Source organism: Brassica napus, chromosome A3 (genome assembly GCF_020379485.1).
Source record: "Brassica napus cultivar Da-Ae chromosome A3, Da-Ae, whole genome shotgun sequence".
Classification (NCBI taxonomy): Eukaryota; Viridiplantae; Streptophyta; class Magnoliopsida; order Brassicales; family Brassicaceae; genus Brassica; species Brassica napus.
The window spans coordinates 6,744,622-6,758,668 of NC_063436.1; the positions used below are offsets into that span (position 1 = coordinate 6,744,622).

Below are 14,047 nucleotides of genomic sequence, written 5' to 3' on the forward strand. Positions count from 1 at the left end.
TAAAACGATCAAACTCAAAAGTAGAAAAAAATTATTAATTTACTGTATTTATTAATTTATCGAATATTAATTTATAGTATCTATCTTATTAAAACTCAAGTACAAAATTAGAGTGTTTGGAGACTTGAATAGGACTTTTAAAAATTTGGAGTGTTTGGAAACATGGATTGCAGTCTTTTAAAAAAATATATTTTTGTTTGAAAACAATGATAGTAGTATTAAGAAAAAAAGTAATGGGCTTATGTTTTTTTAAAAAATTGAAAGTTATCTAGGCCACTTTTAAAATATACCAAAATGGGTCAATCTAATTCCCTAAAAAAAAATTTTCTAAACTAACCATAAAACAAAATTTAAACTTTATATACATATTTCAAATCAAAATAATAATTCAAATTTGATTTATATCAAAAATTGATTCAAAAATATACATATATTCAAAAATGGATTTTTACTAAACTATTTTTCAATAACCATTATAAAAAAATATTGTCAATATATATAAGAAAAATATAATACAAAGCCCAATTTGAAATACCAACTCAAATTATGGTTTTCATATTTCATATTAAGTTTTAAAAATATAATATATGTAATTATTTATATGATGGTATGTATAAAATACTATTAATTATATGATTACTTATATGATGGTACATATAAAATACGATTAATTATATGATGATAAAATACGATATATAATAATGACTAGGGATGGGCTTTTGGATACCCATACGGGTTTAGTTCTGATCGGTTTGTATTTTGGGTTTTCGGGGTCAAAGATTTCAGCCTTATTAGAATGTTTCTAAATTTTGGTTTGAGTTCGATTTGGATCTTTGCGGGTTTGGTTTGGGTTTGGATAACTAATTTAAATTATTTTTAAAGTCTTAAATCATTATATATTTTAAATTTCTCAAAATGTATAAATAAAATAATATATTATGTATAAATTTGAATAACATATGTCATAATACTTAAACTTAACATATCAATTGGCTTGATTTAAAATTTTGGATACGAAATCAATAATTATTTTAAGTATTTTTGGTGATTTGAGTATACTTTAACTATTTCAGATATTTACTTTTGACTATCTATATATATTTTCAAGTATTTAAACCAATTTAAAAGTATCATTTTTGATGTTTTATATACGTTAAATCTAAAAATAATTAATATATATAAGTATATAAATCTATTTTTAGATAAATTCGGATAACTAAATACTTCGGTTCGGATCAGATTCGGTTCTCTAAATAACAAAATTTTGAATAATTAGAATATTTAATCAATTTATGTTTGGGTTTGGTACTATATCTTTGGATCGGTATCGGTTATGTTCCTCGGATTCATTTTTCCAAATCCTAATAATTACATGAAAAACAAATATCAACATATTTTTCAAAATATACACCCGCTCGCCTGCGCGGGTCAAAATCTAGTTCCATTTTATAACTGTTTCATCTTGTCCAACTTACACTTATTGCAACATATGTAGGCTAGTCGAGAAAAGTCGCCCAATTAAAGAAGGAAGATTCTTTCTATTCTTAAATTAAAAATTAGACTTAGTCACTAATTAGGGCTTGTGGCTCCTCCGCTAAGAGGTAAAGACGAAGATTTCCTGTTTATTGTTTTAGGATCTCACTTTCCATTCATCCTTTCTTTTGACTGATTGCTTTCTCTCTACCCTCTTATGTAAATTATTCCTTCTCTATCCAAATCTATCTTTTTAGTGGAGGTTTGAAGCGAATCTCGAGAAAGCTTTGCGAGTTTTCTTTAACTTCCCAGATTTTTCCAAATCAAGAAACCATTTTCTGATTTTGACTTTCGCTTTCGTTTCTGTGGTCTGTTTGCTTCATTTCATACAAAGCTAGGGTTTCCATCTCATAACGGATCTCAGTCGCGGGATTCTGATTTTGTAAGAATAAGTTAAAATGGTGAGAGGAAAGATCCAGATCAAGAAGATCGAGAACACGACAAGCAGACAAGTCACCTTCTCTAAGCGAAGGAGTGGTCTCTTTAAGAAGGCTCATGAGCTTTCTGTTCTTTGTGATGCCCAAGTAGCAGCTATCATCTTCTCTCAGAAAGGAAGATTGTATGATTTCGCCAGCTCTGAGTAAGATTTTTTAGTTTCAGCTTGATTAATTACTCCAATTATCTATATTTTAATATATTTTTGAATTTCCTGTTAAAGTAGTACTTGTGTAGTTGAGTATCTCTCTGAGCATATAGTACTAGCGATTTCTTAATATACATGTAAAAGATTTTGCCTATAGCTAGTTGCAGTTGTTAGATTTTCCCAAAATATGCCCTTTTCACATTTAATTTTATTTAAATTCTCATATATTTTTTTTTGTTAAACTATTATTTTCCATGTACTATATATCAACATGAGGGTTATCTTATGAATTAATTAGGGTTTTCACGAATACGGTTTTTGAATGTTGAGCCCTTTATCTGCGTTGGAACTCAAAGTGTCAAACTAGTTTTTAAATCCAAAATTATTTGATTTAATATCAAGAACATAAATTGAACCGAATCAAGAATATATGAGAAACAGCTCCAAGTGTTTTGCCATTTTTTGTCTAGATGATTCTTCCCACTGCCTAATTCGTTAAGGTCGGACTCGGACTACTAATCTACTGTTCACTATTTATATATAGGATAGGATCGGTTGAATGATTAGCATAACATCAATACATCAAAACGTGGATACTTTTGATTCATTTCTAGCTAGGTTATATCTAGAAAGTTCATATTCATATATACATATTTATGATGTCCAACAAATGTCTAGTTCTCTCTACCAATATGACATGGTTAGTATAATATCTATATATATGTACTTATGAAGAGCCTTCAATTCAAAGGAATATTTTCCAACTAATTAAAACTCACAACTAATGAACCGTTAATGTCTTGAGAATTCTTTAGTATCCAGAAGACGATCAAGCGATACGCTGAGTATAAGGGAGAGTACTTCGTTGCAGAAAGTCACCCCACTGAGCAATACGTGCAGGTTTCTTTTTATATATCAGTTCTCTCTCATTTTTACTTTTCATCAATCACGTACAGCCCTTTTGTATAATTTCAAACTTCTACTGAAAAATACATTTGATTTCTTTTGTGACACTTGGTACAACTATTTTGGATATACAGGGACTAAAGAAGGAAATGGTGACAATGGTGGAAAAGATTGAAATGCTTGAAGTTCATAACCAGTTTGTATCTCAGTTGTCATATTATATATAAACATGTTACCTGGTTACTAAAGGAAGTGTGGTGATTTTGAAATGTCGCTTAATTTGATAGGAAGTTGATGGGGAAAAGTTTGGCCTTTTGTTCTTTAAAAGAACTTCAGGAAATAGCCACACAGATAGAGAAAAGCCTTCATATTGTTAGATCAAGAAAGGTTAGAAACAAAAAAATGCATTGATTAATGTGTATATATAATGAGATGATTCTTTCGTTGTATGAGTACTTACTAGTCTTTTGGATCTTGTGTTGGATTATTGGTAGGCTAAATTATATGAAGACGAGGTAGAGAAACTAAAAGCCAAGGTTAGAATAGTTACAATTTGATTTTTGTGGGCGGTTGTCCTTTGTCGTGGATATTTATTGAAGTCTCTTGTTGAAAATTAGGGGAGGGAGCTCAAGGACGAGAGAGTCAGGCTTAGTGGAAGGGTATGTACCATACCACACTATTACCTATATGTGCATCACAGAGTCATCAATACGTACAAATTGATTTACAAAACTCATTTACACATTCACAAAATGAATATAACTTATGTATTGAGAAAAACGGAATATGGCATTCATGTATTCGGTATATATTTTGCCCAAAATGTTTTATATTAGGGTTAATTACTTATTTATATACACGAGGGTTTGAGTTAATGACTCTTTTCTTTTATTTTCACTAATTAATTCAAAGCAATAAAATAACTTATATACACTTTTATATATATGTCAGGTAGGAGAAGAACCAAGCGGGATGCCAATGCCATCAGGAAGCAAAGAGAAAGAGGATGTGGAAACTGACCTATCCATCGGATTTCGACCCGATCTTAACATTCTTCTTGTTCCTTAAACATGATATCGAGCTACTTATTATCTCAGTGAATATGTGTATATTTATAGGTCTTGTGTCACATTTATACTGATAACTAAATGAAACTATTCTCTTCGAACTACGTACTTTGATTTTCATGGGTCCATATATAACAATGTAATTAATGATACATTTTTGTGTGTGGAAGTTCTCTTAATTAAGCTCGTTTTAAAGAGTCGAAGACTAAAAATTTTGTTGAATGAACTACGACATGACTCATGAATTGTTGAAATAGATTGTGGTCACTAGAGTATTTAACCAACTTACAAAACTCCAATATCAGGTAGATTGTGGGATTAAGTGTTCAAATTCAAGTGTGTTAAAAAAAAGTGTTCAAATTCAATGTTCTTTGATCACGGTAAATATCAAAAACATTTAAAGCTTTCAAATATCGTCACATTAATTAATTGCTTCAACTGGATTGTTGATTTTCGGAATAGAATAATGTGGAATGACTTATTCCGTTAATTCTAAAAAACTATTTGACATGAATACAATTGACTCATTTCATCAATTTCACATATAAATAGATAAAATACAAAGATAATCATTTCATAACATAAATATAAAATGAACTAATTTATATCTTTCAAATATATATATGTAATGAAATGAGATGATTATGTTGAATTATTGATAGGATACATACTATGACATTCTGGGTTTTTTCTCTAAATTGAAATTCATTCATAAGTAAAATATCAATATTCATACGACAGCTTGCGAAAAAACGAAATAGCCCCAGAAACAAGAGCTAATAGGAAGCGGTAAGTAGAATGACTTAAGGATAGAGTAAAATCTACACCACTACTAAAATCATTCATATGGTTAACATCATTCTGGTTATAAAAAAAACACTTGTAATTTCTTTTTGAGAAAAAGACTAGGATAGCACTAAACCAAGTTTTTGTTCCCAAAGTAGCACTCAAGGCTCAAAGTCACAAAAATAGGTTTCATTAAAGAGGTAAATATACACTTATACCCCTTGGGTTAATTAATCCAAACCTTAGGGTTTAGAGTTAAGGGGTGGAGTTTTGGAATTAGGGTTTAAAATTTTATAAAAAATAAAAACTAAAATAAAAAATAAAAATTTTAAAAACAGTTTCAAAAAGTATTTTTAAATTATAAAAAGAAAATTTGAAAAAAAAATAAAAAAAATTTCGAAAAAAAAATTCAAAAAAAAAATTATAAAAATTTCGAATCTGAAAACATATAATCTGAAACTATAAAAAAAAATCTTTTTTTCATTTTTTTTATTTTTATTTTATTTATTTTTATTTATTTTTGTTTGTTTATTTAATTTTAAACCAAGGGTATTAGAGATATTTTACCCTTTAATGAATGTCATTTTTGTGACTTTTTCCTTCTAGTGCTATTTTTGAGACATAAACTTCAAAATGTGCTATTATTGACAATTACCCTTTCTTTTTTCAAAAATTTCAGTTCCTACTTCTGGAGAAAATATAATATTTGATTTTTCAAGAGAAATTAAATGGATTCGTAATATTATAATGTTTCTGTTCTATTTTACCAAATCCCCATAAATATAATTGTGAATGGTGCTTGGCTTGTTCTTTCTATTCGAAAACCTGGTTCTTGCTGAGCAAAAAATTGTTGCGTCTCTTCTAAGCTCATTACTGTCTTTTATGATTGCTTCTTTGTTCTTCAGCGAGTTTGTTATATCCAAAACCTATGACTCTCTCTCTGATTTATTTTACTATCAGCCTCGCCTAATCTCTCGGGCTCCGGTTCTTCTCTCGATCTTGTCTAATCAGTTTCAGCCTTGAACAACCAAACTCTTCACCAAAGCTAAGCAAAAAAAAACAACCAAACTCTTCATGCTCGTTCTCTTTGTTCAATGCAGTTTTTTTTGCCTGCAATATTCTTTTCCCAATGTCTTCAAATTCTTTCCATATAAAATAATTAATTAAGATTTTGATTGTTTTAAAGAGGAAAATTGCAATGGAGATTTCATTAAGAACTGATTATTGTGATGGTTTATTAAAGATTGATTATTGTGATGGTTTATTATTTCTTGTGAGCTTTCAAAATGATGAATGTGTGGTAAGAGCGAAAGGAGCATGCAATGGAAATGACAAAGGTAGTTAGGAGAAGATCAGACATTACAAATTACCATTATTGCATATGAGATGAAGACAGGAGGAGTAGAAACTTAAAAGAGAATGACAAATTAGAGATCTTTTTATTACTCGGCAAAAACTTGTTAAAACTAGAAAACTAGAAAACTCGTAACCGGGTCTCACTTATGGACTTCATGGCACACATCGGTCACAGGTTCACTTATTTCACCATTGTTTGATATACAGAAGAAGAGAAGGAAAGCATTAAGAATTCACTGTTACTCTTTCGACCCCCATTTCATTTACAAACTCTTCAATGTGAGATCAGTTTCAGTTATATCTGGCTGGTTTCAGAAGAGCTCAAATTGAATTCATACTTATACAACTTTATTTATCTGAAAATCAAATATTATGATTATATGAAACATACCATAACTAATCAAACCCCAATCTAATCATCTTAGACAGTTCTCAGATTATAAAATCAATAACACAACAATAGAGATCTAAACTAAGAATGATGATTAAAGAAGCCAAATATGATTGAATGGTTTTACTAGTCAGTAACACACATGAGTAACTGAGAGGTCTCTGTGGAGCTATAGGTCCATTGATGTTAAAAGATAAAGAGAAACTACCTGGTAATTTTTGGATGTGTGTATTGTAATATATGTTTCAACTTTTCAGTTTCTACCATCCACATCGAATCCAGCACCTGTCCAACCTCCTCTACCTTTGTTCATGATTCCAATTCCTCTTCCCCTTCCTTGAATCTGTGGTTTCTTTCTCGCTTTTGATTCTCCATCTGGCCTCTGTCCTTGTTCTTTACCTCCCTCTTCCTTCCCGTTGTCATTTACTGGGGTTTCCCGGTGAGTCTGATTAGCACTGGCTGCTGCGGGTGAGCTCTCGGCTACAGATTTTGTCTCCGGTTCATGGACCTAATAAGAAACATTCAACATCTTTTATGTATTCGGTTATCAACAAGCAAAAGTATATTTGATATTCTTGTAACATTTGCCAAATAAGTTAGGAACACATGGAATACATAATCGAGAAATAGCTTACTTGCTGAATAGAAGTAGATGATCTGTTTGGATTTAGCGCTTCTAGTCTTCTTTTCAGTTCCTCAAGTCTGGCGTACTGAGTATTGCTGCTTTCTTGTACCTATCGTTAAGGTTTAGAAAAGATTGAGATTTGAATGTCTTTCAATAAAGAAATGTAATTCCAGTGATCAGTTTTTGACAAAGATATGTACCAGACTGTTTAAATCATCGCAAAGGCTCTGTTTTATTGCTTCTTCATCCTTGACAACTTTTGATGCTGCTTCATATGCCTTAAGAAGACAAATAACTTACATATAAGAAGCCCATTCAAATAAAAGGAGATGAATTGTGGGATGAAGTAACAGTACCTAAACTTCAAAGGTCGGGCTAAACAATCTCAAGAACAACAGGAGATGAAATGGAAAGTAAAAACAACAGCATAATAGAATTTCTAAGGGAAACAACAGCAAAACGGTTTATTTAGTCAGTGATTTTCGCAAGTAATTATGATTTGTGAGACTATGATATGGGAAATGTCAATTGATATGACTTGTTTCTGCAACTCTAGTTCTGTTTTAGAGCACAGATAAGCAACAAAAGAAAATTCTCATCCAACTAAAACTACTAACTATATTCCAAGTGAGAGTCAGACAAAGCATAACACGAGAAAACGATTAGATACATAAATGAAGAGGAGATAGACCTTTCTAGCTTCATCTTCTTTCAACTTAGCAGCATGGATCTTTTCAGTACAGGCTTCAATCTTCTTTCTCAAGTGTTCCAGCGCTGAAGACAAAAGAATAGGACAATTAAACCAAAAAAAAAGGCAGTAAAGGAGTGAGAGAGAGAGTTGGGGGTAATACCAGCTTTCTTAGGACCAGCAGTGAGTTTCATCTCCAAGGTGAGGTTTCCAAATTCCCTTTCTACATCCCTTATCTTTGAATAGTTCTCCTCAATGTATCTGTCTCACACACAGAAGCTCTCTCTCTCTCTCATTAAGCAGAAGAAAAAAAAAACTAACATTCGATTCTTAATAGGATCATTCTCTACCCTTAGCTAACTTAAAACGACACAAGGAGAAGAATGCAACATTGACAGAATCTCAGATCGCAAGATGCACACACCACACATACACATACATTCATTCTCACAACAATCAAATCGATCAAACGAAATTCCAGAATCAGATACTTACTTCCTCAACTGAAGCTGCTCTTCCTCGATTATCTGGTTTCCAGAGATTCGCGATCAATAATCAGTCGAAAACGAAATCACACATAGATCGAGCTTGAGTCATTTGCTAAAGATTACCTTCTCAGTGTAAGCAATAACGGGAGCTTCTCTTGCTAATCCGTCGGGACCTATCTCTGCCTTCAGTTTTGGATCCGAAGCCATCATCTCCTCTTCAACCACCGCTCCAAAATGCCTCGACTTCTTCTTCTTCTTCTTCTTCCGATCAATAATAAGAGTCTGGATCTCAGAGGAGAGTGAAGATGGAGAGAACGTGAGAACGAACTATCGTCCCTGATTTTGACGGCCAAACATAAAAGTTCGTTAAGTTTTCACCCAAGACTCCACGTTCCGACTCTTAACGCCGTTATATTTGTAGAATGTCGGTTATACCCCACAGCCTTTTTTTTTATCAAAAAAAAAAAAGCGGAGTTGTCACGTGCTACTCACGTTCATAATACTTCACTAGTTGTTCGCTTCGGTATTTAGTATTTACACACTCGCGGGATTTGTCGTTTTCTATCAAAGAGATGCTTGTCGTTCTCCGCCACAAAAACGGCACGCATTTCATAGAGCAGAAATTTTGTTCCTTGTAGAAGAATCTAACTTGACATAAAACCAAAACACCAGGAGATCAACAAACTAGAAACACACTCAACATTCTTGAGTTCCTACAAATTAGGAACTAAGATACAGTGAAAAGGTAATGAATTGAGTCATTAAAAAAAAAGAGACTTTTTGAGCATTTTTAGGAGCGAGAAGAAGAGAGAAGGTCTTGAACTGCATCCATGGTGGGCATAGCTGGAATGGCTCCTCTCTCTGTAGCAGTAATAGCTCCACAAGCGTTTGCGAATAGAAGCGCCTCTCTTAGCTTCTTCTCATCCTGCAAATTTCACAGTAGTCCATGAATGACTCAATCTATAAGTTTAAAAGCCAGATAATGTAACAATTAAAGAGATAACAAGGGGGCAAGTACAGTGAGAAGAGTGAGATCAGAAGCTAAGCTGTTCAATAGACCGCTCACGAATGCATCTCCTGCACCGGTTGTATCAACCGCTTTCACTTTCACTCCACCAACTCTACCTTTAAACTCCTACAAGACAAATATTATATCTACAAGAATTAGTAATCTGATATGGAAGATGAAATGTTTAAAAAGGACAAGCAAAAACCTGAGTGTAGTATCTACAGCCATTAGGTCCTTCTGAAACAACAAGAAGCTTAAGATTTGGATGAAAGAGCTTTCGCAACACAACTTCATCATCATAAGGATCATCTCCACCAGTCAGGAATGTAATCTCCTCCTCACTTATCTAAAAACAACAAAGACTTGTGTCATTTTCAGTACTAGTGAATGATCTGGTACTTTGTAATGTACAACACCTTTATAACATCTGCCAAATTCCAGATACTCATGATCTCTTTCCTTGCAGCTTCCTCTGACGGCCACAACGGCAATCTCAAATTCGGGTCATACGACAAGAGACTCCCCGAGGCTTTAGCGATTTTCATAGCTGCGAGCTGAGTCGACCGGCAAGGCTCCTCGATCAAACCGATAGATCCGTAATGAAAGATCTTGGCCTGTAAGAAGCCAGTCTACTTAGTCTCATTGAAAACGTGTGGATCAAGAAAGTGAAAGTCTCTACCTTTTGGATTAGATTCTTGTCAAGCTCAGACTCCAAGAGACGCATGTCGGCACTAGGGTGTCTGAAGAACAGAAACTCCCTCTCTCCGTCACCTCTCAACGTAACAAAGGCGAGAGCGGTGCGTGCTTTGTGGTCGAATCTCATCCCGGAGTTATCCACGTTGTTCAGCCTTAGAATATCAGCTAACATTCGTCCAAACTCATCATCACCTACCTAAAACAAAAAAAAATCGAAAAACTTTTAATATTTGGAAATTTGATTTTAATAAATCATTAAAAAACTGTGAAAGAAAAAAGATGAGACCTTTCCAACGAAAGCAGAGGAGCCACCGAGTCTAGAGACACCAACGGCTACATTCGCAGGTGCACCTCCTGGTGCTTTCTTGAAAGCTGGTGCTTCAGCGAGTGAAACACCTCCCACCGTTGGCACGAAATCGATCAGCATCTCGCCGAAACACACCACGAGAGTCTCTGAACGTCCTGTGTCGATCTTTAGATTCTTGAGATTACCTGTTGTCATCAAAGATCGAAGCTTTATGGAGAAACAATCAAACCCAGAAACTTAATTCCAGAACCCAATTCGAATCCAGCTTGGTAAGGATCGTTAGATCAAGAAGAACATAAGAAGAGAGAAGAGGTGCAAGAACGGTTTTGAAACGAACCTGAGATGGCGTTCTCACCCATTTTGTTTTAGATTATTTCCAGAGATGTTCAGATTCGAAAGACAAGACGGAAACGGAGGGAGATGAAGCGAGAGGAGAGGAGAAGATTTGAAAGTTTGTTTTGGTTGGTTAATTGGTTACTAGTAGAGATGAAGAGACGAAGTTGGTTAATGTATTTAGCAAGTGATCATATATAATGACGTCACCACATTATGAATATTCCCGGTTTAATATAAACACACGCACACACAGACACACCTATTCCTATATACAGTATGTAGCTCGCGTGGACGATGGTATGGGTGTTAATAAATGAAAAATGAAAAATAGTTGTTATTAGAATTTTAGTATATTGGTATTACCAATAGTTTTAATTTAAATAATTATATAAACACGTCAGTTTTTCGGTTCGATTCGGTTTAAAATCGAATCATTTGGGTTAGGAAAATCTTCAACCGAATGGTTTAAAATAGACTTTGGTTCGGTTTGAATCGGTTTCAGTTCGGTTGGTTCGATTTGATTCGGTTCGGTTGGTTCGATTTGACTCGGTTCGAATGGTTCGATTTGACTCGGTTCGATTTGACTCGGTTCTGTTTGGTTTTTTGTCTATCTCTAGTGATTACTATCGAATTCGTGATTTAAGAATTTTTATTTTTTAGATTTGCGATTTTTGTACTTTTATCGATATTTTCGGAATTTGTTATGTTATTTGGATTTATGACTATTTATTACAGTTTGAAAAAAAATCATAAAAATTAATAAATGAGAATTTCAAGATTATTATTTTTATTATTTATTTTGAAAGATACGGGTACGAAAACATCTCTTTGCTTTGCATTTTAGACACTACGAATGTCACTGGAGTAATACTGTATCAATCATCATCAAGTCATCAACTGTATTAGGATTACAAATCACGTAGGATTAATTAGAATAAGATATTCGACAATGGGCAATTTAGACCAGACTTGGATTTGAGGAACAGCAGAGCTAAGACAGAGGATAAATCAAGTGGCTTAACACTAAACAATAGTACTAACAAAGACATTGCCAACATGTAACTACAGAAACAAGATATCAAACACATGTTCTAAGTCAATAAATAATACCATTAAAGCTCTCTACCACCAAAAAGAAAACGCTCTATCGACGCTGCTTTCTTCGTGTCTTGAACGGGAACTGAGACTGCGGTGACGGTGAGAACTCTCTAGGCAACTCCGGTGGGCTCATCGCTCCTGTAAGCATCCCTAAAACATCTTTCATCGAAGGTCGCGAGACCGGTGATCTCTGCAGACACTGAAGTGCCACTTTAATGCACAAAACCGCTTGCTCTTGATCCAAACACTGCAGCTTCTCATCAACCAGATCACCTAGCCTCCCTCTTCTGGCGAGCTTCCGCGCCCACGACATGAGATTCGCGCGCTGTATGATCTCAGACGCCGGCCCCGACACGTCCAGCGGACGCCGTCCTGAGACCAGGACTAACAGCAGAACTCCGTAGCTATACACATCACACTTTTCAGAAACATCGTCTATGTTATTAGCACCACAACACTCCGGAGCAACGTAACACATCGTCCCTCTCATGCTCGGCGTGCTACTAACTCCGCAACTCTTAGCTGAATCGCGGCTGTTTTTCCGCCGCGCTCTCCATTGCTCGCCGCTTAACCCATCTAACCACCAGTCTATGCTACTACTTGTGATACTGTTACTGCTACTCACATCATCACTCTGAAACTCAGACTCCAAAGTATTCTTCTTCTTCTTCTTCTCCTTCCGATTCTCATCTTTCCACCATTCTCTCACCATCCTCCGATTCTTCTTCTTCTTCTTCTTATCCTCCTCGTCTAACGAAAGCCACCACTCAAGCCTCTTACTACTCTTCTTCTTCTCCATCTTGGCACTTGACAAAGAAGCTGCTTCAGAGGTTTCAGCAACCCACTCCTTCTTCACCTCTGAGCCAATCCACTGCGTCACATAATCCTCCACCTTCCCTCCACCACCACCACCACCCCCTTCTTGCTTCCACCACCAATCTCTATTCTCCATCTCTTTCCCATTCCTTTTCACAACCTCCATCTCTGGAGAAACAGAGACACTCGTAGCCGTCGTCTCAGGGGACTCATTAACCTTACAAACACTCACCGGACTCTGATCAGCGAACTCAAAGTTAGACTCAGTAGTGTTAGTCATCACACTCTCCACATCATTACTCTCATCATTCACCGTAACCGCCACTTGCTCCGACCTCACCCTCGCCAAACCAAAATCAGCGATCTTAGCATTGAATCCACGATCCAGCAGCACGTTACTCGGCTTCAAATCGCCGTGAATCACCGGCGGATTCAATCCGTGGAGATGCTCGATCCCTCTCGCGACATCAACGGCCACCAAGAACCGTCGCTTCCACTCCATTAGCTCGGGGGCCTTGCGGTGGAGAAGCGCGTCCTGGAGGTTACCGTTCTCCATCATCTCGTAGACGAGAGCTAAACGGCGACGTTTTAGATCGCGAGAGAATCCGACGACGGAGACGACGCGGGGAGAATCGAGCTTGCCGGCGAAGAAGAGCTCGTTCTGGAACTCTCGCTCGCCTTGGAGAGATCCCGAGTCCATCACCTTGACGGCGACGACGACGCTCCCGCCGATGGAGGATCGAGGTAAGTTGCCGCGGAACACGGAGCCGAATCCGCCTTGACCTAGCTTGTTCTCCGGGGAGAAGGAGGTGGTGGCTCTCCGGAGAGTCGAGTAGGAGAATTCGTGGAGCGGAGGTTTCTGAGGCGGCGTGGAGGAGGAGACTACCGCGGCGGAGGAGCGGCGTTTGCGGTTGGATTTGCAGAAACAGAGGGAGAGAGTGAAGAAGAGGGAGAGCCCCACGGCGGCGGATATAAGCGGCGGGGAGATGCGAGTGGTTGTGTCGTGGTGAGTTGACGACGGAAGGTTCGCCGGTGACGGCGAGGGGATTGCTCGCGACGGCATAGATGTTTGATTGGTCGAAGCGGAACCATAAACCGGAAGATATTTATTTATGAATTTGTTTTTTTTTGTTTTACACTGTGAAGATGAGCTGTTACGAAATGTTTGTGGTCACACACACAGTAGTTAATGACTTTTCTTACATTGAATGATTTTTTAATTGTATCACGCAACGACTATTATTAATGTTTGACAGTTGACACTCTGTGACTTTTTACTTAAATTGTTTTTTATTAATTAGGTTACGTATTATTACGTACATGTGTTAATGTCATTGGTGTTTATAATACTAAACTTATAAC

The 14,047-nt window shown here is 35.8% G+C and overlaps 4 protein-coding genes across 6 annotated transcripts; 1 reads left to right on the plus strand and 3 right to left on the minus strand.

Annotated features, from left to right (window-relative positions):
* Nucleotides 1-1,471: 1,471 nt before the first annotated feature.
* LOC106345898 (MADS-box protein AGL72) lies at nt 1,472-4,193 on the plus strand. 3 transcript variants are annotated; one of them, XM_022715306.2, is made up of 8 exons: nt 1,472-1,601; nt 1,872-2,113; nt 2,932-3,016; nt 3,157-3,218; nt 3,310-3,409; nt 3,517-3,558; nt 3,640-3,681; nt 3,974-4,193. In XM_022715306.2, exons 2-8 carry the CDS (start codon nt 1,932-1,934, stop codon nt 4,088-4,090), a joined length of 630 nt encoding a protein of 209 aa, XP_022571027.1. In that variant the 5' UTR covers nt 1,472-1,601; nt 1,872-1,931; the 3' UTR covers nt 4,091-4,193. The 3 variants fall into 3 exon arrangements, with proteins under 3 accessions (XP_022571027.1, XP_013640563.1, XP_048630111.1); XM_013785109.3 differs by having other exon boundaries at nt 1,474-1,601; nt 1,868-2,113; XM_048774154.1 differs by lacking the exon at nt 1,472-1,601 and having other exon boundaries at nt 1,608-2,113.
* Nucleotides 4,194-6,716: 2,523 nt separating this feature from the next.
* On the minus strand, nt 6,717-8,798 carry LOC106345897. Its single transcript, XM_013785108.3, has 7 exons — nt 8,547-8,798; nt 8,431-8,462; nt 8,099-8,196; nt 7,939-8,021; nt 7,448-7,525; nt 7,258-7,356; nt 6,717-7,130 (listed from the first exon to the last, which is right to left on the minus strand). Exons 1-7 carry the CDS (start codon nt 8,631-8,633, stop codon nt 6,876-6,878), a joined length of 732 nt encoding a protein of 243 aa, XP_013640562.2. The 5' UTR covers nt 8,634-8,798; the 3' UTR covers nt 6,717-6,875.
* Nucleotides 8,799-8,999: 201 nt separating this feature from the next.
* Nucleotides 9,000-11,066, minus strand: LOC106345896 (probable fructokinase-7). Its single transcript, XM_013785107.3, has 7 exons — nt 10,773-11,066; nt 10,415-10,620; nt 10,112-10,324; nt 9,849-10,046; nt 9,638-9,778; nt 9,442-9,558; nt 9,000-9,348 (listed from the first exon to the last, which is right to left on the minus strand). Exons 1-7 carry the CDS (start codon nt 10,792-10,794, stop codon nt 9,214-9,216), a joined length of 1,032 nt encoding a protein of 343 aa, XP_013640561.2. The 5' UTR covers nt 10,795-11,066; the 3' UTR covers nt 9,000-9,213.
* A 607-nt stretch (nt 11,067-11,673) lies between these two features.
* On the minus strand, nt 11,674-13,862 carry LOC106345895 (receptor-like serine/threonine-protein kinase At4g25390). Its single transcript, XM_013785106.3, has one exon. The coding sequence runs from the start codon at nt 13,746-13,748 to the stop codon at nt 11,916-11,918; it is 1,833 nt and encodes a 610-aa protein (XP_013640560.1). The 5' UTR covers nt 13,749-13,862; the 3' UTR covers nt 11,674-11,915.
* Between the last annotated feature and the right edge of the window lie 185 nt (nt 13,863-14,047).